The sequence below is a fragment of the Sciurus vulgaris genome, assembly GCF_902686455.1.
Source record: "Sciurus vulgaris genome assembly, chromosome: 4".
In the NCBI taxonomy this organism is placed as follows: domain Eukaryota; kingdom Metazoa; phylum Chordata; class Mammalia; order Rodentia; family Sciuridae; genus Sciurus; species Sciurus vulgaris.
Genome location: NC_136464.1, coordinates 53,439,049 through 53,466,053, shown reverse-complemented (window position 1 = coordinate 53,466,053; position 27,005 = coordinate 53,439,049). Strand labels below are relative to the sequence as shown.

The 27,005-nt window shown below is 36.3% G+C and overlaps 1 protein-coding gene across 2 annotated transcripts; it reads right to left on the bottom strand.

Annotated features, from left to right (window-relative positions):
- Positions 1-1,091: 1,091 nt before the first annotated feature.
- Positions 1,092-26,769, bottom strand: AP3M1 (adaptor related protein complex 3 subunit mu 1). Of its 2 annotated transcripts, none has more exons than XR_013763130.1 (9): positions 26,619-26,769; positions 13,720-13,995; positions 12,918-13,089; positions 10,624-10,761; positions 7,943-8,028; positions 6,951-7,084; positions 3,935-4,164; positions 2,457-2,601; positions 1,092-1,998 (listed from the first exon to the last, which is right to left on the bottom strand). XR_013763130.1 is itself a non-coding variant. In XM_079135950.1 (9 exons), exons 2-9 carry the CDS (start codon positions 13,990-13,992, stop codon positions 1,898-1,900), a joined length of 1,257 nt encoding a protein of 418 aa, XP_078992076.1. In that variant the 5' UTR covers positions 13,993-13,995; positions 26,619-26,764; the 3' UTR covers positions 1,092-1,897. The 2 variants fall into 2 exon arrangements, 1 of the variants encoding a protein (XP_078992076.1); XM_079135950.1 differs by having other exon boundaries at positions 3,957-4,164; positions 26,619-26,764.
- Between the last annotated feature and the right edge of the window lie 236 nt (positions 26,770-27,005).

The window sequence follows — 27,005 nt, the reverse complement described above, 5'->3', positions numbered from 1 at the left end:
GTCATTTTAGCAGAAATTGGTAGAGGCAAGGGACTCTTGGCATACATTCTACTTGGATATAAGAAGACAGCACAGAAGGAAAATGGTACGGTGCAGTTATGGACGGTGTTCTGCAGAAAGAAAAGGAAATGTTTTGATGGCTCTTTTGAGGAAAGAACTCTTAAGATAATAAAAACAGGAAAAGCAATTGAATAAAACAGTATCAGATAAAGGGAATAAATATTTGGCAACATTTTGACTCTAGCTGCCAATCTGAGATTGGTTACTCTAGAAATTCATAAGCTGTAAAAAGTGCCAATGTTACTATATGAAAGGCAGACTGGATGCCCTAGGCAAGCAAAGGTAAGAATGCTTCTGAACAATGGGTGCACTAACCACCAGCTTGACAAAATAAATGGGGTGAGTACAAAATATCCTTAATATGGCAGGGAAAAGAGAGTTATAATCTGAAACAATAAAAGAAAAAAAGACTGGAGCCACAAGGAGAAGAAAACTAGTAGCATAAGTGAGAATAAGAAAGAAACAGGAAGAGTGAGTACATAAGTTTTAACTTTTAGCATCCCTCCACTTCTTCATATCTAATGAGGCAAAATAACTGGGCAAGGACTACTAAGCCAATGAAGCTGATGAAATGGTGACAACTCTAGACTGACTTTCCAACCATGATGATCAACATGGTATCAAAAATGTCACTAAGAATTTAGTTTCTGCCTCAATAAGGTTCTTCCGTGTACTTTTTTCAGCATAGCAGAAATATTAAAGTACTGCACTGATAATTGTGACAATAGTTTTAAGAAGGAATCCATCATAATAGCCTTGACATGCACACAATATGAAATGGAGTTCCCTCAAAAGAAAAGGATGGAGGCAAATTCAACCCTTTAAGAACAAAAGATAAAAGATCAAAAAAGAAAAAAAACTTAATAATGAGGCAGATATATTTTCCTTCTCTTGCTGAACAAGGGCATGAGGCATTTAGGTTAACTGGGTTAAGGGATGCTGGATAAAAAGCATGAAGATGGCTAAGGTTTCATGTAAGTTTCTCCTTTCTACCTTAATTTGCTTAAAAGCACAAACATTTATGCTTGTAATAACTTACTGAAAGCAAAAGTATGTTCCCTTTTATTACCATAATAAAGCATTTGCCCCTTTGATACAAATGATTTTTACTGTGCTAACAGCTGAACCGGTGGCACAAAGTTGAGATGGTATTGACTGCAGCAAGGTCCCTGTAAATTAAAATCTGAGCTTTACATAAAAATCTTATTATAAAAAATACAATACCAAGTACAGTGAGAATGGAGCATGGAGCAGGAGTGCTCCCTGCCAGGGCCATGTGGAAGTGGCTTTTGCTACAGTGCTTGCTTAATGGCACAAGTGAAAAGCTGAATAAGGCAAACACTTGAAGAGGCAGTTTTTGTAAACTTCTTGGGTGAGGGGAATTTCCTCTGTTAGGACAGATAAGGACTGGGATGGCTAAGATCAGAAGGTGTGACATTTGCCTGCACCTGACACATCACATCACTGATGAAGACAGTTCCTGCTGGATCAGACCAATTCACCTGCTTAAGGAGAGAGCAAGTGAGGTTATCAGTGTAGTCTTCTGCCTTTCCTGTTAACAGTGTGCAGCATCCAGCTGGTACCCACCTATGGAAGAAATCACCTCCACAATCTTTCTAAGTGAAAAGATACAAAATAAGCTAAGTCATTAGAAAAGATTCCTTAGCTTAAAGCTCCTTAAGAACCCTATATCAATTACTAAGTAACTCTGTTAGTGGTGTATAGCTCAACACAAATGCTTTATCTAGAATATGTATTCCCGCCCACTTGGTACCTAATAGTAAATTGTAATGACACTTGGAAACAATTGATCTTGTTGAGAAATTTTGGCCTCTTCTCATGTCCTCACTTGGAACTTTCCAGCTTTTGTGACATATTTGACTCCTTTAAATGGCTTATATTTCTCCCCATACATGTCCAAGCGGTTTACTTTTAAGCCTGTCATAAAGAATGAAAGAAATAAATTATTACAATTCCAATAATAATATAGTACAATATATGTCGAGCAATGGGCACTATATGGTAAATCTGACACTAACAAATATCCCTCCCACAATTTAGAAGCAATGTCTCTTCTATAATACATGATTTATTGAGCCGTGAAGGCATGGATTTAGTGGTTGTAAATATCTTTAAAGTTAATTCTGCTTCTACGAATATGAATGACTCTTGGTGCTTAAATGAAGGTGGGGGTGGGGTTGAAGGGATGCTGTGTGAAATAAGGAGTTCTAGAAAGCCCTTTATTCCCAGAGGCTGGCCCTCTAGTACTGTGTAAGAGGCAAACTGAAGTTGCTCTTTCTATGGTGAGAAATGTTTGTTACTTTTCTAAGTGCCTAATAATAATTGAGCTCAGCAAAATTTAATTACACTTAAACACAAGTAAAACTTATCCTTACCTGAAATAGCAAGCTGCTGGATCTTGAACTGTATGTTGAGGCTTGGATTCTCTTCTGGCTTGGGTGCTCCAGACTGTAAGTTTACCAGCCCTTTAAGACTTGGAAGCTTTTGTGGAGTGATTTTCCCCACATCCCATGTTAGTACCTTAAAAAGACATAAAAAACAAACCAACCAACCAACCTTAACCATGTAAGACAAATGCTCAAGGAAAGGTTCAAAGATACCATAAACTTTTATATGAAATGAAGCATCAGTGCCTTGGAAAAACAAGGGACCTGTTATCCACACTGAATTTACCACTAATTAGCTTTGATTCTGAATGGTGTGTAAGGGTAGAGAATTAACATTTGCTGAGCATTTACTTTTGAATACAGCACTGAGCAGTATTCTCATGTTGTCTCATAGAAGCTTGTGGTTTTGTCTTCTATTTTAAGAAAATTAAGGCTCAGAGAGATCACATGATTATCCACGGTCACACAGGTATTTGAACCTAAGGCTATCTGACTTCAAGTATTCTTTGCATTATACTGCTTTCATGGCTTCTCTCTGGGCCTGTTTCTTTTTCTGTAAAATGAGAAAACTGGTATTTTAAAACTTGGAGCAATAGTATCCTTTGTTCAAAAGAAGCTCAATATATCAGATGAGAAAAATGAAGCTTTTATGGTTGAAGCTGGGGGCTGGGGAGCCAAAGATCTGGAACTTCTCTGCTCAATCTTATAGTCTCCAGTATTCTCTGAATCCTCAGAACCAGGGTTAGATGATCTTTAACATTCTGACTTTATTAAAAATAAGCCTTTTAATTTATCAGGCAGTTGATTGACTCTGCTGTTGAAAACAATCATTTTCTACCCAAGTAGAAAGATGACAGAATAAAATCATCTTTTGGAATTCTGCTACAGGAGTGTGTAAGTAGGGTTAGGAAGCAACTTTCTTGGCCAACATCCCCTGTGGAAAACATATGACACTTTTAAGTTAGAAAGGTAGAAACAGTCTTTATGATCAATTTCTATAGAAAATGTGACAATTACTAACTGTATTATCTTCTTTTTAAAAATACTTTTAGTTGTAGATGGGCACACCTTTATTTTATTTATTTACTTTTATGTGATGCTGAGAATTGAACCCAGTGCCTCACGTGCTTGGAAAGTACTGTACCACTGAGCTACACCCCCATCTTCTTATATCTACATAATATTTTTCTCTCTTTAAAGAGTTTTTACTTCTTTTCTCTAGATAGTGGAGTGCGACTCTGGATTATCCATGGGCGTGTAAGTACAAACTGTGAAAGAGGACAGAATGAGCCTCATTTTTCTGTTCATCTACTCCATGGTGGATGTAGGATTCTTTCCACAGTTAGCAGTAGAAGCACAGCACAATATTATCTTCAGGTTTTACAGGAACTTTCTTTTAAATAAGACACTAAACACTCCCCCCTCTAACCCCAATCACAAAATAGATTGCAGAAACACTTGCTCACTCTTGATTTGAAGTGGCTGTACCTTGGTGACTGGATCAAATGTATAGCTTCCTTGTGTTGGTGTCAGGTTCATATTCAGCACAACTTTTGGCATGTGAACTGTTACTGTAATTCCTTCAATAGTTTTCCCCATATTCTGCTTTGGTCCAATTGTTATATCAAATCTGCCACAAGAACTGTTCTCCTTAAAGCTGATACTGTGTTTCACATACACTGGTATTGCCACTAGACTGAAAAGAGAAAAAGACAGAAAAGCACACATGCATACAATTAGTGGAGTGGGACAGCTCCAGAAATGGACTGAAAAACCTCAGTCCAGAGTATTCTACCCTGCCTCCAACTCCACAATAGGGCTTTACACCTCCAGAACTGCGGATGCTACATCTGCACAAGGGGGAGTTGGGCACAACATGTTTTCATACTAGTGTGCTAAGAACTATGAGTTCTCATCTGTAAGTATACAAACCAAGACAGAAACCTGAAGTTTAATTACTGTGTAAATAATTTAGGCAAATGGTTCTAGTTTAAAAAAAATGAATTAAGATCCTATTGAAAAATAATTTTAAATTATGCATAACAAAAGAGTTCCTATGTAATAAGAGTCAAGAAACAATTCCTCTGCCTTTTGAGTCTTATGTTACCCAAATGTTCTACCTATACACACACACAGTTTTATATGTGTATATATATATTTATATATAAAATGTGTTTTATATATATATATAAAACGTGTGTGTGTATTTTTTTAAATTTTTTTTTTTTTTATTTTTTGCAGTCCTGAAGATTGAACCCAGTGCCTCACATGTGAAAGGCAAGTTTTCCACCACTGAGCACTGATCTCTAGCCCCTGCTATGCATTTTTCTATTTCTGCTGCAATGAAGATCAAACTCAGGGGTGCTCTACCACTGAGCTATATCCCCAGGCCTTTTCAGTTTTTAATTTTGAGATAGAGTCTTACTAAGTTACCCAGGTTTGCCTTGAACTTGGAATCTTCCTGTCTTAGCCTCCCAAGTTACTGTGATTTTACAGGGGTTAGCCACTGTGCTTGGCTTCAGTCCCTCCTTTCTCATATTTTCAAAGGACAAACTAGCTATAATGTTAAACCATTTCTTTAAAATTCAGTGCAGACAGCAAGGGAATCAAGAATGTGAAGAGAGAGCCTATAAAATGGGAGAAAATATTTGTCACCTGTATCTCAGAGCATTAATCTCCAGGATATATAAAGAACTTAAAAAACTTAACACCAAAGAAACAAAAAATCCAATCAATAAATGGGCAAAGGAACTGAGCAGGCACTTCACACAAGAAAGACAAATGGTCAACACTTACATGAAAAAATGTTCAACATCTCTAGCAATTAAGAGAAATGCAAACTGAAATTACACTGAGAGTCTATCTCACTCCAGTCAGAATGGCAATTATCAAGAATACATGTAACAATAAATGTTGGCAAGGATGTGGGAAAAAAAACACTCATAAATTGCTGGTGGGACTGCAAATCAGTGCAGCCACCCTGGAAAGCAGTATGGAGATTCCTCAGAAAACTTGGAATAGAACCACCATTTTACCCAGTTATCCCACTCCTTGGTATATACTCAAAGTGTGATGGCAAAACCAGACCTGGTTGTGAAATGAAATTACAAAAATGTTATGGTAAGAGACTAGGGAAGAAGTCAGTTCTCCTCCCTTCTCTCTGCCTTTCTCCAGGAAGCCTAATTAACCATGGAACCCTACCTTTTGGATTGTCAATAACTGCCCTAAGAGTCTGACTACTTCCTCCTGAAATGTAATAGATGTCTGTGAAGAGCTATTTCTTCTTATCTTTTCTGTGAGCATGCTTTATGTTACAGAACCTACACAGGCCTTTAGCTGCATAGATAAGGAATTTTTTTTTTTTTTTAAAAAGAGAAAGAGCCCCAGTGTTAGGATGGGTCTAAGATGACATCAAATAAACTTTAAATATTGTGAGAAACTGTGAATCAGGACTCAGAATTTGGAGGTTTTTTCCCCCCTCTGGGACTGCCGGCATAAAATGAAGTTGTCTCTGAGTGCTGCTTGCTGCTTCTCCACCAATCTGTTTCCCTCAACAAAGGGACTTAAAATCAGCATACTACAGTGACACAGCCATATCAATGTTTAAAGCAGCTTAATTCACAATAGCTAAGGTACCCTTCAACAGACGACTGGATAAAGAAAATGTAGTATATATACACAATGAAATATTACTCAGCCATAAAAAAAAATAACTTTAAGACTTTTGCTGGTAAATGGATGGATCTGGAGACTACCATGTGAAATGAAATAAGCCAATCCCCCAAAACCAAAGGACAAATTTTCTCTCTGATATGCTAACATATAACAAAGGTCGGGGGAAGAATGGATGTTCAGTGGAATAGGCAAGGAGAGAGAATGAAGGGAAGGGAGACGGGATGGGAATAGGAAAGACAGAATGAATCAGATATAATTTTCCTATGTTCATATATGAATACACCACTAGTGAAATTCTATATCATGTACACCATAAGAATGGGATCCTAATTAGAAATAAGTTATACTCCATATATGAATAATATGTCAAAACATACTCTACTGTCATGTATATCTAAAAAGAATGAAAAATAAAGTAAAAAAAAAAAATTCAGTGCAGAGAAGGATTGACTTGAAGTGGATAAAAGTTAGGGAGTAGTCTGAGATAGGTCTGTCTCCCGTTGGCTACTAAGTCTATAGAACACGGTAAAATTATGGCACTAGTTCATGGTTTTACCCAAGTTACACATGATCCAAAATGTTTTACTATAGTTTCATTTATTACTTCTCTACACTCTTATATTCAAAGAACAGTGGTTATTTTAGGCATATATTTTCACCAGTTCTCCTTGTGTCTCCTGGTGAGCCACAGTTAAAGTGAGCAAGAATGAACTCAAATACCAAACTATCCAAATGACACAGGGAAAGCTGAGTTCTATACAATACACTGATATGTGATGGAAGATTTTGGTTGATGCATCGACATACTTTTGTGAGCTGACGCGGTATGATATGAGTCGGAAATTTCCATCTGGAGGAATAAATGACAAAACTCGTTCAGATTCCCAACGCTTGAATCGGATGCAGGGGTGGAAACTGACATCATCGAGAAGCCTTGGGTTCTGCCAGAAAAACAGAAGACAACCAAATACACAGAATATAGTGAGTATGGCCATGCTACTCATATAGTATGAGAAATTAGCATGCTCCTTAAAAAAAAGCAGTCAAGTTTTGTAATGGTTTATCATAACCACATCAACACAAACTTATAGCTTCACAATGCTTTGTAGTTTGCAATTTTATATATATATATATTATATTATTATAATTTAATAACTATGAGAGAGCAAAAGCAAGCAGTATTATTTCCATTCCATAGCAGAAAAAACTAAGGTTCAAAGAAGTTAAGGTCATCCAGGCACAGTGCTTTATGCCTATAATCCCAGATACTTGGGAAGAAGAGGCAGAAAGATTATAAGTTCAAGGTCAGACTTAGCAACTTTGTGACACCCTGTCTCAAAATAAAAAGCAAAAAGAGCTGAGGATATAGGTCAGTGGTAGATCACCCCTATATTCAGTCTCTAGTATTGCTCTTCCTCCCCAAAAAACTCAAGGAGAAACTGGTGACAGAGAATACCAGAACTCAGTTGTCTTAATTGTTAACAGTGTGAGTCTAAAGTGATATACAAGACCAGTGCCTGTTCATATTAGCAAAGCCAATTATTATTCAGTAAAAGTAACACTGCAGATTTGTAGAAGATATCAGCTAATTTAAGCCTCTTCTAGCACATTTAGGTAAAAAGCTCTCTTTAGTCTTTCATAAAGGTCATGCTCATTATCTACTGTATTAGGACACTGTGCTATGAATATTTGTGAGATAATCTTTGGCAACCTAAAGCACAGACTTACCTCAGTATTTATTACTTAGTACTTCATATGCATTAGGCATGCAAGGGGCTACAGAACAGGACAAGACTTACCATGAAAGAGAGAGAGAGATCAGGCATTCCAGACAGCTTAATGCAAGCATCAATGACCCCTTGAATTTCTGCAAAGACTGTAGATCCTGAAGAAAGAAAGAAAAAGGGTGATAATATCAATGGACTTTGGGTCTTTACTGGAGCTATCACTACCTCTAGAATAATGGAAATACATCCTAGGTGTCAGACTTAACCAAAGCTTTGCACCCTTATAAATAGGTCAGTGGAGAGAGGATCCATTACATCAATTCAGATAGTTTTTTCAGTGAGTGCTTTGGCTTTTGCCTGATTGGCTGGAATATAATAATTCTAAGAAATTCTATGGAAAAAAAAATCAAACCTATCTCCTTTATAGAGTAAAAAAAAAATATAAATCAGAATTCATGATGCCTTACTTTAAGCTAGTTACCCTCTATACCTTTCCCTCGTGCCATGTATTCATCTTAACATTTATTGTATACCTACTGTATTCTGCACTTTTTTGTTTGTTTTCTGGTATCAGGGATTGGTTCATTTAACCACTGAGCTATACCCTGAACCCTTTTTATTTTATATTTTGAGAGAGGTTTTGCTACATTACTGAGGCTGGCCTTGAACTTAAGATTCTCCTGCCTCAGCTTCCCTAGTTGCTGGCATTACAGGCGTTTGCCACCATACCCTGTTAGAGTCAACCTTTTTTTAGTTGTAGATGGACACAATACCTTTATTTAATTTATTTATTTTTATGTGGTGCTGAGGATTGAACCCAGTGCCTCAAGTGCTCTACCACTGAACTACAACCCTAGCCCTAGAGTCAATCTTTTAAGGCTCCCAGATATAAGTTTAAAATATTTTTAACAGAATTTAAAAATTAGACAGGTTTCTTATGAAATGGACTAAACTGTTAACTTTTAAGAAAGAGGGCCTGATCTAATATTCTGTAAGATGAAATATTATAATAGATTCTCCCTGCCCAACCTACCTCTGGGGATCAAATTCAGAGCTTTGTGTATGCCAGTCAAGTACTCCACCCCAGAGCCTCATCCCCAGCCCCAAACCTACAGAATTTCCTGTGTATCTTTCATTCTTAAACTAGCATGTCCACTGTCCTACATAAAGGACACCTATAAAAATGTATAAAGGGCTGGGGCTTTATAATGTATAAATGTATAATATATAAAGAGCGCTTGCCTAGCATGTGTGAGGCACTGGGTTTGATTCTCAGTACCACATTAAAAATAAATAAATAAAGGTACAGTGTTCATCTATAACTAAAAAAATAAAAATAAAAATTTTTAAAAAATGTATACAAATTTTTTAGGACACCTATAAAATTGATGAATTAAAGTTTTTGTAGGTGTCTATATAATACAATGGAACATATTAATATTATAATGGAAAGGGAATTTACGAAGAAAAGATATTGGCTATAGTTCACAATGAGTTATCATCACAATATCAACTAGGTGTGCCACCTTGAACAGGTCGTTTAACTCTCGTGAGCCTCAGTTTCTTTACGTATAAACTAAGAATAGGAGGTATTTTTAATAATTAAATTTTATGCTTCTAACACAGTATCACTGTTATATCTTATTAAGAAAAATAGTCAGCTGGGTATGGTAGCTGGTGACCTGAGAGGCTGAGCAAGGACAATTACAACTTCCAGGCCAGCCTGAGCAACTTATGAGACCCAAAGCAACGTAGTGAGACTGTGTCTCAAATAAAAAATTAAACAGACTGGTAATGTAGCTCAGTGGTAAAATGACCTTGGATTCACTCCCTAGCACAATCAATCAATCAATCAATAATCAGAAAAGGGGTTTTATGCAGGATGATTACAAGTTCAAGGCTCGTCTGGGCAACTTAATGAGATGCTGTCTCAAAATACAAAAATAAAAAGGGCTTCTAATTCCAGTAGTCCAACAACAAACTCACCTGTTGCTACAGAGGGAAAAAGAGGTTGGTTGTTTCAAAAACTTCTGCTGAGAAATGTTTCCCCTGAGAATATAGTGATAACTCAGTTTTTTCATATTTAGCTGAGCTCTACATGAGACAATGCCAAGCAGGACTCAGAGCAGTGGTAGAATGGCTGCTTAGCACGTGCGAGGCTCTGAGTTCAATTCCCAATAGTGTGAAAATAGTGTGAACAACAAAAACCCCAAACAGTGCTCGCTTCAGCAGCACATATACTAAAAAATTGGAACGATACAGAGAAGATTAGTATGGCCCCTGCACAAGGATGACATGGAAATTCACGAAGTGTTCCATATTTTTTTTAAGGAAAAAAAAAAAAAAAAGAAAGAAAGAAAAGAAAAATACAAAAGCAAAAAAAAAAAAAAAAAAAAAAAACCCAAACAAAAATGGGGCAGGGGATGGTTCCTTCAAAAGACATACTGTGCAAAAGTACAGAATATGGCAGGTATACAATAAATGTTAAAATGAATAAATAGCACAGGGAGAGGTATAGAGGGTAACTGGCTTAATGTAAGGCATCATGAATTCTGATTTACAAATGTTTGGCAGATCTAAACTAGTGGTTATGATAATTATATGTAACCTCTGGGTAAAATAAACAGATTTATAAATTATTAGAAAACAAATGCCTTTCTGCTGAAACCACACTGCCAAGGGACTTCAATTTTCTATTCAGCTTGTGTCAGCTAAACTATTTTTTCCCTATAAGACCACATGAACACAATTACCTGATTTATCTATAATTGCATCTATTTCTTCAACGACATCAAAATAGGCTTCGTTGTTTGTATATTTTACTCCTGCCCGGCGCCATGGGATATTGGACAGCTGCCCAGTGGGGAGTGTGTCCCCAACATTACTACTGCCTAGAAATTGGAAAAGAATACAAAGTGGATGTGTAAAATGGTCATCAGAAAAGTTATTATCGGAAAGAAGAAAATGCTTTAGCTGCTTTTTCAGTGTTGGCTTTTTCTTTATGGTCTCCAGAACTGTCCAAGACATATCCTTACCAGCATTATCAAATTTCCAGAAGACAGAAATAGGCCATGTGGTCCTTTGCATGCCAAACCAAGATAAATGCAATTACTTATCTTTTGCGTCTATGTGTTAGTGGTAACCTAAGCTAATTCCAGTAGTCCAACAATGATCTCATCCTGTTGCTACAGAGTGAAAAAGAGGCTGGTTGTTTCAAAAACTTCTGCTGAAAAATGTCTTCCCTGAGATAACAGTGATAACTCAGTTTTTTCATATTTAGCTGAGCTCTACATAAGACAATGCCAAGCAGAACTCAGTGCAGTAATCGGGTGAAGAATATACTCTAGTATTTTCCCCTTCAGTTACAATAGGCTAATGTTCAATATTTGACTAATTTCCTGGTAAACTGATATATCTTTAAAATAAGGTTATCCAAAACACATATCCTTGAACTGTGACTTACTTAACTTTTGGTTAATACTTCTAAATCAAAAGTAGTACATGCTTAATTAAAAAAAAAAGTTCAGAAAATTGAATTTTAAAATCAGTTTATCTTCTTACTGCCAAAATACAACCACCATTAACATTTTAGTATTTTTCTTTAGACATTTCCCCCATAAGTAGGCTGCATTTATTATCTATTTCTATTTTGAAATTTTTGCTTTTTAAAAAATTTGAAATACAGTTGCAATCATACTGTATTTACAATTTTACAGTCAATTTCTGCATCCAACATGTTGCCTTCCAGAATTTTTTGAAAAACAGTGTTCTGATCATGTTATTTTTCTGCTTAAAACCCCTCAATTTTCCCCTACTTGCTTTATGAGAAAAGCTAAATACTTAGGGCTGGAGATGTAGCTCAGTGGTAGAGCATTTGCCTACACAGCCTTGGGTTCAGTCTCCAGGACGACAAACTTTTAAAAACAAGACAAAAAAAGCAAAACACAGCTAAATATTTAACCCAGCACTCAAGGACTTTTAAAACTTTGAAATATTTCTCGTACAACTAAAAATATAGCTGCTTCTGCTAAAGGAGCAGATACAACTCAAAATTTTTGATTTCTTTTGTTTTTTTCATACAGTTGTCAATGAAGAATACTCTTATTCTTCCTTCTTTCTTTCTCTCTCTCTTTTTGGTGCTGGGGATTGAACCACTGAACCACATCCTCAACCCTTTTTACTTTTTATTTTGAGGCAGGGTCTCACTAAATTGCTAAGTTGCTGAGGCTGGTCTTGAACTTGTGATCCTTCCTGCTCAGCCTTCCAAGTTACCTGTGCCACCACACCTGGCTTTTTCCATCATTTTATATTTCACTGATTCTCTAGGGGTATAAACTATAGTTCAGGAAGGATTATCTCATCCACTGAACCATTCTCTGAAACTTTATAATATACTGCCTTATGAATCTGTATTTTTACATTTTGTATTTTAATAATGTTTTTGGACTATAAAATGCATATTCATTTTGGAAAGTTAAAAAGTACAAATTGCCAGGCATAATGTTGCATGCTTGTAATATCAGCAATCTGGTAGGCTGACACAGGAGGATCTCAAGTTCAAAGCCAGCCTTGGCAATTCAGAGAGAACCTATAATCAAAATATAAAATGGCCTGGTATACTTTATAATTTTATTTATTTTGGTAGTGCTGGGATTGAACCCAGGCCTCCAACACTGAGTTATACTCCTGGTCCCTATAACGCTATTCTAAATATTAAAAGGCAGTCAATAAATAGACTAAATTCTCTTTTCAGTGGCCACATATGCTGGCTTTTTAACTGGGATAATTTATTCAGTCTTATTTACTGCTAAATAATATTATTGTGGTTTTACAGAAAAACCTATATAACAAGAGAATAAGAACCAAAAGTTTGTTATCATTTAAGACCTAGACTCTTTAAACGAAGAGAAATATATATCTATTTTAACATCATCAGCAATTTAAATTTTGGCCATGCTGGACTACCTTAATCTATCAGATCATAAGCAACAATGAGTTGTTTATAAATTTTAATTGCTCAGCCTAATAGAGTATGTTTTCATCTTACCTGTAATAGAGTTGACAACAGAACGTAGAATTGTTGGTGGTTTAATCAGTTCTTTCAAAATGTTAGACTCAGTTGCCAGTGGAAATCCATTGTCTAACATTTCTTCTAAGAGCTCATATACTATGACCACATTATCCTTAATTGCAGCCTCCGAACACTCACCAAAGTAGTCCTAGCAAAATATTCATAATATTGCACAACAGAAAGCATGAAGAAAGTCTTGCTAAATACTTTGTTTTGAAAAATAAACTTATAGTAGCATAACTCATTGTTTAAGAAGTCAGATATAAAGAAAACCGAAAAAAACCCTCTCCACAGTCCTAACACTATTCCTCAATATTTTCTTAATATTTTTAGATTGAATTCCATTCCATGTTATGCCACAAAATACTGAAACATTAAACTAGAATGTCAGCTATGAACTTCATTTTCCCTGATTAACCTACTCCAAAGCATACAGCTAAGTTTTAAATTATATGGTATATTCAGCAAGATGAGAACATCAATAAAATATAAACATGGAAGAGTTCACAACAATAAAAATATTGGTACCATCCAGAGATGGTATGTGGAAGACAATGTTTCCTGATAATATAATTTGTAAAATATATAAAAACAGTGAACAAAGGAGCAGTGTGTGCCACTTTATACTCTACAGAAAAGGATTTATGTACATATGCTTAGTTTAAAAGAAGAGAGACAGAGACAGCAGATATTAAAAGCTGGGTAATTAAAAAACATAATCATGTATTTCCATCTAACTTGAGTAATTTAAGTTAGAAAGGTTTGATAGAGAGCCAACCTGAAAAGTGTCAGCAACTCGATGCAGGAACTCAATAACAAAGAGAGGTGGCACTTCAGTCTGTATGACAGACACAAAGAAGAGCTTATCCCGGTAGATACTGATGAGGTAGTGGTGAGGTGTTGAAATGACAGGTGGTACATTTTCAACATCAGCAGCTTTCTCCTGAGCTTCAAAGAAATAATCACAGACAGACTGGCTCACAACACTCTTCCAGTGCTTCTCTAGAAATATGTCACCGGAACAGTTTATGAGAAATAGACTGTGGATCATTTTCTGTGGGGAAGAAAGGGTTTACATTTATTATATCAAAAAATATCCTTGTAGTGCCCCAGCACAAAATTCAGATAAAAGTAATACAAGAAACTACAGACCAGTATCACTTGAGAATACAGATGTAAAAATCCTCGACAAAACATTAGTAAATCGAAGTTAGCAACATATATAAAGTGGGATTTATTCCAAGAACACAAGGTTGGCTTAATATAGGAAAACCAACAAATGCATAATGTTAAATATTAATAAAAGACTGAAAACATGATCACTGCAAAAGATGCAGAAAATGTATGTGACAAAATCCAATACCCTTTTATGAAAAAAATGCTTATGGTAGGAATAGAAGGAGACTTTCTCAATCCAATAAAGTCATCAATTACAACTTCAGAGTTACTATCATATTTAATGGTGAAAGATCAAAAGCTTCCCCTTTAAAACAAGAACAAAGAAGGATGCCCATTTTCACTACCTTTATTCAGTTTGGTACTGGAGGTTCTAGTCAGGGCAATTAAGAAAGAAAATTGAACAAAAGGGTTCACTGGAGTGTATATTTTGGTGGTGGTGCAGGGTGGTACCAGGGGTTGAACCCAGGGGTGCTTAACCACTAAGTCACATCCCCAGCCCTTTTTATTTTATTTTGAGACAGGGTCTAACTAAACTGCTGAGGGCCTCACTAAGTTGGTGAGGTCAACCTCAAATTTGTGATCTTCCTGCTTTGACTTCCCTAGTTACTGGGATTACAGGCATGTGCCACCACATCTGACTAAGGGTTCACTGGAAAGGAAAAAGTAAAACTACCTCTATTTGCAGAGACATAACATCATACATAGAAAATCCTAAGGAACCCACAAATAAAACAGAAATAAAAGAGTTAACAAGTGAGTTTAGCAAGAATACAAAATTAATATAAAAAATCAATACACTTGCAATAAATAATCTAATTTCATTTATAATAGCATTGAAAAAAATTTAAATACTTAGGAAATAAATTTCACAGAAATAGAAGTTTGTACACTGAATGCTCCAACACATCACTGAAAGAAATCGAAAGAGAGCTAAAATGTGGTAAGACATTCCATGTTCATGGATTGGAAGACAATATTGTGAAGAAGGTGATATTCCCAAAATTGACTTATGAGTTAAATGTAGTGCCTATTAAAATTCTAGCTGCAAGTTTTAAATTTTTTTGGGTGGAAATTGGCAAGCTAATCCAAAAATTTACATGGAAATGAAAGAGATCAAAAACAGCCAGAATGTTGGGCGTGGTGCTCATGCCTATAATCCCAGCGGTTCTGGAGGTAGAGACAGAAGGACTGTAAGTTTGAGGCTATCCTTAGCAACTTAGCAAGGACCTATGCACTTTAGTGAGACCCTGTATCAAAACAGAAAATTAAAAAAAGGGCTGGGGATGCTCAGTGGTTAAGCATCTGTGGTGTAAACAAAACAAAAACAAACAAAAATACCCTAGCCAGAACAATATTGAAAAATAAAAAGCTGAAGAACTCATGCTACCAATTTCAAAACTTAATACAAAATTATTGCCTGCTGGGCTGGGGGGATAGCTCAGCTGGTAGAGTGCTTGCCTCGCAATCACAAGGCCCTGAGTTCGATCCTCAGTACCGAAAAAAAAAAAAAAAATTATTGCATGCTACTGGCACAAGGATAGATTTATATCAGTGGAATAGAAGTGAGAGCTCCAAAATTAGTCCTTACATCCATGGACCACTGATTTTTTAACAAGGGTGCCAAGGCTATTCATTATTTTTAATAAATGGTGCTGGGACAACTGAATTTCCATATAGGAAAAGAATGAAATGGGATTTCTACCTCACGATGTATACAAAAAGTAACACGAAATGTATCAAAGCCCTAAATATAAAAGTTAAACCTATAAAACCCTTAGGAAACATATGCATCCATCCTTATAATGTAGAATTAGATATGCTTTCTTTGGAAAAGATGACACTAAAGCATAAGAAGAAGAAAAAAGTAGATAATCTGGACTTCATCAAAATTAAAACTTTGTGCTTCTAAAGAACATTATCAAGAATGTAAAAAGACAACTCAGAATGAGAAAGAATATTTGAAACCATATGTCTTATAAGTGACTACTGTGCAGAATATATAAACAACTCTTACAATGTAATACTAAAGAGAGAATAAAAATAGACAAATGATAGACATTTCTCCGAAGAAAATAAACATACAATTGATCACATGAAGAGATGCTTAATTCCATAAATCATTAGGGAAATGCAAGTCAAAATCACAATGAGATAATATTTCATACCTTCTAAGCTAGCTTTAATAATAATATTACCAAAAGATATAATAATAACTGTTGACAAGATGGAGACACTAGAACCCTCAATACATTGCTGGTAGGAATGTAAAATAGTGCAGATGCTGTGGAAAGCAGTTTGAATTCTTCAAAAAGTTAAATATACTCACCATATGACTCAGAAATTCTACTTCTAGATATATATCTAAGAGAATTGGAAGCACATGTCCACACAAAAATTTGATTATGAATGTTCACAGAAGCATTATTCATAATAACCAAAAGGGGAAAATGATCTAAATGTACAACAACTAGTGAATGGATAAACTAATTGTAGAATATTCACACAATGGAATATTATTCAGCTATAAAAAGGAATTAAGGACTTACACATACTACAACATGAATGACCTGTGAAAGAATCCAGACACAAAAAGTCACATACTAAACACTAGAAAAAATTGGGATAGTGGGAACATTCCTTAACATTGTAAAGGCCATCTACGCTAAGCCCATGGCCAATATCATTCTAAATGGTGAAAAACTGAAAGCATTCCCCCTAAAAATTGGAACAAGGCAGGGATGCCCTCTTTCACCACTTCTATTCAACATCGTCCTTGAAACTCCAGCCAGAGCAATTAGACAAACCAAAGAAATTAAAGGGATACGAATTGGAAAAGAAGAACTCATCCCTGTTCGCTGATGACCTGATTATATATTTAGAGGAACCTGGAAATTCCACCAGAAAACTTTTAGAACTCATAAGTGAATTCAGTAAAGTAGCAGGTTACAAGATCAATGCTCATAAATCCAATGCATTTTTATACATAAGTGATGAATCTTCAGAAAGAGAAGTTAGGAAAACTACCCCATTCACAATAGCATCGAAAAACAATAAAATACTTGGGAATCAATCTCACAAAAGAGGTGAAAGACCTCTACAATGACAACTACAGAACACTAAAGAAAGAAATTAAAGAAAACCTTAAAAGATGGAAAGATCTCCCATGTTCTTGGATAGGAAGAATTAATATTGTCAAAATGGCCATACTACCAAAAGTGCTACACAGATTTAATGCAATTCCAATTAAAATCTCAATGATGTACCTTACAGAAATAGAGCAAGCAATTATGAAATTCATCTGGAAGAATAAGAAACCCAGAATAGCTAAAGCAATCCTCAGCAGAGTGAAGCAGGGGGTATTGCAATACCAGATCTTCAACTCTACTACAAAGCAATAGTAACAAAAACGGCATGGTATTGGTACCAAAATAGACAGGTAGATCAATGGTAAAGAATAGAGGCCATGAACACAAACCCAAATAAATGCAATTTTCTCATACTAGACAAAAATATGCAATGGAGAAAAGATAGCTTCTTCAGCAAATGGTGCTGGGAAAACGGGAAAATCATATGCAACAGAATGAAATTAAACCCCTATCTCTCACCCTGCACAAAACTCAACTCACAATGGATCAAGGACCTCAGAATCAGACCAGAGATCCTGCATCTTATGGAAGAAAAAGTAGGTCCAAATCTTCACTTGTTGGCTTAGGATCAGATTTCCTTAACAGGACTACCATAGCACAAAAAATAAAAGCAAGAATCAATAACTGGGATAGATTCAAACTAAATAGCTTTCTCTCAGCAAAGGAAACTATCAGTAATGTGAAGAGAGAGCCTACGGAGTGGGAGAATATCTTTGCCACTCATACTTCAGATAGAGCACTAATCTCCAGAATCTATAAAGAACTCAAAAAACTCTACACTAAGAATACAAATAACCCAATCAACAAATGGGCTAAGGAAATGAACAGACCCTTCACAGAAGAAGATGTATAAGCAATCAACAGATATATGAAAAAATGTTCAACATCTCTAGTAATAAGAGAAATGCAAATCAAAACTACACTAAGATTCCATCTCACCCCAATTAGAATGGCGATTATCAAGAATACAAGCAACAACAGGTGTTGGCGAGGATGTGGGGAGAAAGGTACACTCATACATTGCTGGTGGGGTTGCAAATTAGTGCAGCCACTCTGGAAAGCAGTATGGAAATTCCTCAGAAAGCTTGGAATGGAACCACCATTTGACCCAGCTATCCCACTCCTTGTCCTATACCCAAAGGACTTAAAATCAGCATACTACAGAGATACAGCCACATCAATGTTCACTGCTGCTCAATTCACCATAGCCAGATTGTGGAACCAACCTAGATGCCCTTCCATTGATGAATGGATAAAGAAACTGTGGCATATATATACAATGGAATATTTCTCTGCCATAAAGAATGATAAAATTATGGCATTTGCAGGCAAATGGATGAAATTGGAGAATATCATGCTAAGTGAGATAAGCCAATCTCAAAAAACTAAAGGATGAATGATCTTGCTGATAAGAAGATGAGGATGATGACATATAATGGGGGGAGGGAGGGGTTAGCATTAGGGTTAGGGTTAGGTTTAGGGTTGGGGTTAAGGAGGGTGGCAAGAATGGAGGAAGGAAGGACTGTATAGAGGGAAAAAGGGATGGGAGGGGTTGGGGGGGCAGAAAAAAAATAACAGAATGAATCAAACATTATCCTATGTAAATTTATGATTACACAAATGGTATGCCTTGACTCCATGTACAAACAGAGAAACAACATGTATCCCATTTGTTTACAAAAAAAAAAAAAAGTCACATACTGTATGATTCCATTTGTATGAAAAGTTCAGAATAGATAAATACATTCAGACATAAAATAGGATGGTTTCCAGGGACTGGGTAGAGGGGAAGGTATGGGGAATTACTGGTAATGGATTTGGCATTTTTTGGGGGGTGATAAAAATGTTTGAAATTAGGATGCTGGAACAACTTTGTGAACATGCTAAAAACTACAAAATTGTATAATTTAAAATATTGGGCTTTACAGTATATTAATTATATCTTGATTTTTAAAAAAAAAAGTCTGAATTACTTCTGGCACAAATCCATTCCCAGCTGGATTCAACAGAAGTGTATACAAATGCACAGCTAAAATATGTGTAAAAATATATTTGTAAGAGTGCAAACCTGCTACTCAAATATTTATTTATTAGTATAATAAAAAACTATAGAATATTTATAAGGTATTATATAGCAATGAAATGGAATAAACTATTGCTACATGAAATATAGAAGAATCTTACAAATATTGAACAAAGTCAGATGTAAGAGAATACATATGGCATAATTCCATATATATGTTGTTCTAGAACAGGAAAAACTAATCAATGGCATAAGAGATCAAATGGTTTATGAAAGAGAATCAAGTAGTGACTGTTAAGGAAAAATTTTCAGAACTGATTCATTTAAAATTCTTTTGATACACAAAACAATGACATCAACCTGACCAATTCTTCTCAGAGGAAATCATTTATTTTATGAAAGCAGGTGACATTTAGAGACCATCTAGTGATGATTTCTCCTTTTTCTTTTTTTTTACGGTGCTGGGGATTGAACTCAGGGCCTTGAGTGCTTGCGAGGCGAGCACTCTACCAAATGAGCTATCTCCCCAGCCCATGATTTCTCCTTTTTAATGGGCCATGTTCAATAGTTACGAAGTGAATAATTGATATATTTCAGCAATTACTGTATTAATAAAGTATAAATGCTATTAACAGTTTAGTGTTCCTGTATATTAGAAACAACAAAAAATGTTCCTTTGTTCAAAGTCATCTCTATTTAGTCAAGCAATCAACTTGAGCTGGCAGCAATAAATTCTAACCTCAGGCTTGGGAACTGCCAAATTTTTCTATTTTATCTAGTCAACTGCTTTGCTTAGCACATTTGGTTTGTGTCAGTCTTACATTTCTACTTGATTGTTAATACTATAAGTTCTACTGGAATATATAAACTTGCTATACAGAACCTGGTGACTTTATAACCTCACTTGGTAAAACTTTTTTGGGGGATACTGGGGCTTGAACCTAAGGGCACTGAACCACACCCCCAGCCCTTTTAATTTTTTATTTTGAGACAGGATCTCACTAGGTTGCTTACAGCCTTGCTAAGTTGCTGAGGTTGGTTTTAAACTTTCGAACCTCCTGCCTCAATCTCCCAAGATGCTGGGATTACAGGTGTGCACCACTATGCCTGGTTTGGCTGATAAACTTTTAATTTTTAAAATGAAACAGAAATATCCAGTGATAAAACATGTAACCAAACTTATATTATTAAATCTTTTTCTTGTAACAAAATCTGAGATATAAAATGTGGACTCAGATTTGAGCACCTCAGGTATATCAGCAATAGAATATAGCATCCTTTGCAAAAATTAACCTTTCAACTCTGAAGTAGTTTATTCATTAAGGATCACTAAGTAATACCTAAATTATGAGTACGTACTTCAGTCCAGACTTTATGCTAGGCATATCAACCACACAATCTTATTTAATCTTCACAGTTGTATTATAAAGATTGTTTTCAGTCCCATTTTACAGATAAGACAATAAAATCTCATAAAAGTCAATTATTTAAGATCACAGTCAGATTCAAAACCAGATACAGTTTAAGCCTGACCTCCTACTCTTACCTACCCATTACAGACTAATTATTATTATAAATTTTTTTAGTTGTAGAAGGACACAATACCTTTATTTATTTTTATGTGGTGCTAAGGATTGAACTCAGTGCCTCACATGTTCTACGCGAGCACTCTACTATTGAGTCACAACCCCAGCACCCCATTACCAACTAATTATTAAAAACATATTCTAATGCAGCATGTTCAATAGGGTTTTCTGCAGCAAAGGAAATATCCTTTATCTGTGCTAATATGGTAGCCAACAAACATGTGGCTACTAAGCACATCAAATATGGTTAATGCAACTAATATACAGAAGTTTTAATTTTAATTAACTTAAATAACCATGTGTTTAGTGTTTATTACATTGAACAGTGTAGTGAATACTGTTTCAGCTTCTGATTTTAAGAGCAAGGGTTAAAATATATGTTTTTTGTTTAGTTAGAAGTCAAATGATTTTCTAGTTTTTATGCTGAAAAAGTTTAAAGAATTAGAGTGGAAAACTACATTTTAAAAAGCTGACAGTGATTATCTTAAAGTAGTCACATTCATTCTATGGCAAGGACAGTTTACATGGATCTATGTTATTCTCTTATCACAATATACTCTAAAAGAGCTGCTGCTTCTTGAAGCAAGTGACTTTGTAGTTTCCTTTTTTTGTGTGTGGGGGGCAGGGAGTACCGCGAGATTGAACTCAGGGACACTCAACCACTGAGTCATATGCCCAGCCCTATTTTGCATTTTATTTAGAGACAGGGTCTCACTGAGTTGCTTAGCACCTTGCCATTGCTGAGGCTGGCTTTGAACTCGCAATCCTCCTACCTCAGCCTTCCAAACTTCCTTCTGGTATCACAGGTGTGTGCCACCGTGCCCAGCTGTACTTTCCTTTTTTTAAGGCCAGATCTCTATTCAGTCTCTTAAGCTGTTGAAAAATTCTTTCCAGGAAAGTTTCCACCAGTTGTTTTTATTGGCAGTAGTTCAGGTTTCAGAATACAGTAAGTTAAACCAGCCTACTGGATTTATTGTTGTTATCCTTTTGTGCTTAGATGAAAGCATAACATCTATAGCTCTTGACAGTGCTTAGCTTTAAAACACATCTTAACCTTCTATAATAGGTAAAGAGAGCTTATTTATTTTATTCATATTATGACCAATCGCCTAATGCATATAACAATTAAATAATACCACACAGGGCAGTATAAATTAGTTGTTTCTTTAGCTACTTAGGCTTGCGTAGCTACTTTTGTAGTTACTTCTTTTATTATTTTAACCCATTAAGTCCTAAGTGTTCAATTCAGTGAATATTTTCAATGAAATTGACACAAGTGCATTAAAATAGGTGGGAAATCTGGAGCTTATATATATAATTATATTAACTAACATTATTATATCACAATTATCATTATGTTCTTATTATACAATTATCTTATAAACAATATTTAAATTTTTGTAGGTGTTCCACATTTGGGTCTAAGGGAAAAAACTGGATTAATAAACTTTATGGGAAAGCTACATACCATCACAACCATCTCATTGCTTTTACTGACCTTTATTTTGTGGGTGTATCTTCTTGGTATAGCTGCTTTTTTTGAGGACATTTAAAAAAATTGGTACATAATAATTATACAGAAAAATGCATCTCAATTTTGGCACATTTGTACTTATACATAACATACTTAGATCAATTTCATTCCCTAGTACCTCCCTTTACCATCATTCCCTCCCTCCCCCATCTTCTTTCTTTCCCCTTCTATTTTCATGAGATTCCTTTTTTTTCCCCTTCTTTTTTATTGAGACAGGCTGGTCTTGAACTCCTGGGCTCACCCTCTCAAGTAGGTGGGACTATAGGCAGGTGTTACCATGACCAGCTAAATGTGTTCCTTTTATACAAAAGAGAATGGAGGCACAGATGGGCATACATCCAAAATGAGAGAATAAGACCAGAAAAGAATATACTTCCTCTGATTCTTAGCCAGAATCTTGACCATTTACTCACTCAACAGTTTTGAATGTTTTATATACCAAGCACTTGGGCTACAAGGATGAACAAAATCAAATTCCTATACTCACAGAATTCAGAGTTTAGCAGAGAAGACAAGTAAGATGTAATTCTTACTATGATAGAGAAATGCAATGTGCTATAGGAACCTGTAAGGCTTGAAGATATGAGAGAATATTAGAGATATTCAGTATATATTTAGCAGCTTTGGAAGGTGGAGGGGAGTGGTATGATGAGAGTGAAGGAGGCAAACAGACTGGTTTAGGGGCAATGCTAGCCTTGATCAGAGTTTGAACTTTATTTTCAGTGCACAGTAAGGTAATTTTTTTAAGTGATTTTTTTTTTTTTTTTTTTGAGGGGAGTCATGCAATCTAATTTACATATTTAGAAAGATTACACTAATTATTTCATGGCAAGTGGATAATAGGGCACTGGATACTGTGACACTGGTTGAGAGATGAGTCATGGTGGTGGCCTGAAATAGGGTTTTGATCATAGGGGTGGAGCAAAATAAAAAAAATAACAGAAACATTTAGTTAGGCTTTGAATAAAAATATACTTAGGTGTGCACATGAGTGTGTGTAGAAGAGATGTAAGATGAGGCATTTAGCCCTGGTCCTATATAATTTAACCCAACTCTGAATATTTTTGACTCAAATGAATATATTCAAACAATGATTGCATATACAGGTCTGGTATTTCAGAGACAGATATTTTTGTTAATGGGAACTATAATTATAAAATAAATTGAAAACAAAGAGAAAAAGTGCATAGTAAGAAGAGATCCTAGAGATAGATGGAACTTCAATAATTGAATAGCAGGTGGGTCAAAGAAATGGGCTTAAAAAAAGACTAAGATACTGCCTAAAAAAAAAAAAAAAGGCATGGGAGACAATAATTTTAGTAACAAGAGAGTGTTAAGTACATAGGTTTCTAGATAAGTGGATAAACACTGTTAAATGGCACAAAGAGTTCAGAGTACAAGAACCTTACCTTCTGCTGAAGAGCCTTTTTAGAGTCTACTCTCAAATCCCTACCCCATAAATTTAAAAATAATTATTATTTTTTAATTGTAAATTGACAAACTGTAGTTGCACATATTGTTATAGTATGATTTATGAATAAAAGATGGAATTATTAAATCAAGCTAATCAACATATCCAGAAAAATTTAATGGAGAATATTGTATATCTGTTTTTCTACTCTAAATATGTCAGTGCTGTATACATTAAAAAAAGTATAGCCAGGTTTGGTGGCACACGCCTGTAATCCCAGTGACACAGGAGGCTGAGGTGGATTGCAAGTTTGAGGCCATCTTCAGCAATTTAGTGAGACAGCAACATAGAGAGAACCTGTCTCAAAATAATAAATTAAAAAAGGACTGGAGATGTAGCTCAGTAGTAAGTACCCCTGGGTTCAATCCCCAATACCTTAAAAAAAAAAAAAAAGCACAATTTTCTTTGCCTCACATGATACAGTTTCTAGCTACATTGAGAATGCATGATTTAATACACAGAGGACATTGAATTTCTTGGGAAAAGTAGTTTCAGTGGTAGTTCAGTAAAATGTAGTAGGCTGAGAAATAAATAGCAGGTAGGAAAAGATATGGATAAGTAGTTCTGAGAAAAGAAAGCAAATGGGTTTGGAGAACATTGTGGTAGACTGCTTTTTGAGGGTGTTGTGTGAGGCCCTGGGTTTGATTCCCAGCAAAACACACACACACACACACACACACACACACACCGAAGTTTAGCTGGGAAGGGAAAGAAAAGACAGTAAAATAAATAGAGTAACGTACACATAAACATATTTCTTTTCTTTTGTGGTACTGGGGATTGAACCCAGGGTGTCATGCATGATAAACAAGTGCTCTACCACTGAGCTATGTCCACAGCCCTTTTTATTTTTTTCAGACGGGATCTCACTATCTAAGTTAACCAGGATAACATTGAACCTGAGATCCTACTGCCTCAGTCTACTGCATAGACTGGTGCCACTGTGCGCATCAGAAGAATATTTTTAAATGATGAAGGGAAAGTGTAATAGTGAAGAAAAAGCTGAGGGAATTACTGAAAGAGGACTGAGATGTAACAGGATGGCATTGGGAGACTATGTGAAAGGATCTGCCTTCTTTCAGGATAACGAATACCTTTAGAAAGGAAGAATGAAAGCCAGGGATGGTAGTGCAAGCCTGTAATCCCAGTGACAGCTTGGGAGGCTGAGGCAGGAGGATCCCGAGTTCAAAGCCAGCTTCAGCAATTTATCGAGGCCCTAAGCAACTAAGTGAGATCCTGTCTCTAAATAAAATACAAAAAAGAGCTGGGGTTGTGGCTCAGTGGTTGAGCACCCTTGGGTTCAATCCCTAGGATCCCCCCCAAAAAGGGAAGAAGTATGTTTGGCTGCAGAAAATAATACTTCTGCTATCTCTGTGTAATGGGACAGAGTGTCATTTATACAGGAGAGTTCTATAAATACCATTTGATACTCATGAATTAAAATACTGAACTACTTATGAATATATAGTCTACAAGGAACTCCAATAGTATATTAAGTTGGATGGTCAGAAATGTAAAAAATATCAAGATTCTGTAAGAAAAACTAATCGTTATAAAAAAGCGTTCCAGTTTCAGATAGCTAAATATGAATTTCAAGTAATTCATCCTTCACCCCCATTAGTTGCACTTTTCCTATGGTCTCAACTGAAAGTGCCATTTCTCCTCTCTCTGCTCCAAAGTTAATTCTCCCATAATCTTTACCCCATTCTCTTTTATCTCCTCTTTTCTGATTTTTTTCTTTACCCATTGACTACTTGTTCTCTGCTCCTAAACATGTCTTGTAATTTTTACAACGAATAAATTCCAAACCTTTCCACCATGTCAGTAATATTACTTCATGCCTCAAAATATGCAGGGTTAATCTACATTTGCTGTCTTTCCTCAGTCACTGAATGTTAAATAGTTCTCTTCCAACGAATCAACGACTTTCTAGTCATCAGACCCAACTACCTATTCCGATTTCAATATTCTTTGATTCACTGATAATTTCCCCCCAAACAAAACAGATGCTTCTTACCCTGTTATACAAAATATCTGTTTCGTTTCTCATCCTGCAAGTTGCCGGCTTAATATTCAGAATTTATTTATTTTTTTTAATCTTTCTACCTACTTCCACCTAAGCCACTGTTTCAAATTCGAGAATCCCAAACTCCACAAACTTTCTCCCCCTATCACGGCATCAACTTCTCAACCATATAGTCTGGAAGCTTCAGGTTCAAACAAATCTATCACATCTAATCAGGTCCGTCTTTTCCATACTCACTCCCACCTCCTTAGTTTAGATCCCCGTCACCTCTCATTAGAAGAAATGCAACTCCCTCCTCGGCCAATTACCCACCCCAAGCTCTTCCTCTAACGGAACGTCCGCTCAGACCCCTAAGGGGTTTTGTCCTCTAAGGCGGAAGCCTTGAGCTTGAAATTAAAATCGTCGGAATTTCAGCTCACTGTGGATGTAAAACCTTTTACCCGCACCGGGGCACTGAGAGGGACCCCAGTAAGCTTGACCTAGTGGGGTCGGGGGTTTGAGAACACTGGGAAGCAGATGTACCGCTCGCTCCCTTCGGGCCCAGATGGCAAGCAAGCCCGGAAGGCCGAACGTCAGGGGAGGCGCGGCCCCGGCCCACAACAGCAAAGACACTCCCGAGGTCCAGGTTGAAGTGTCAAGCCCCAGATCTTCAGCGGACTCCCTAGTTTTTGAGCTGTCCCCAGTCCGCACACTTCCCGCCCCTCACACTCACCCCGACACCAGGGAAAGTCAATGATTCGGCGCCGGGTCCTCTCCGGACCGAAGCTAAGGCGGCAGAGAAGGCTGCGAGGACCCCGCACTTAGACTGCCCAGTAGACTGCCTGATTAACAGCTCCAAAAACACAAACTCCGTCTGCAGAATTAGATTAAATCAGCGGAAAGACTTAAATGAGCGGAAACACGTCTCTCGAGGTTGAGGATCCAAATATTCTAGATCGCTCAAGATCTAGACGAATGAGGAGTTTCGTAACATCTGGACGCAGGCGCTCATCTGCAGTCTAAGTCGCTTTGGGGTCCCTTACAGTAGGCTAAATGGGGTCACAAGGGGCGGGGCATTTGCTGAGGGGCTGAGGAGGTAGAGCCAATGGTTTTGGACCCA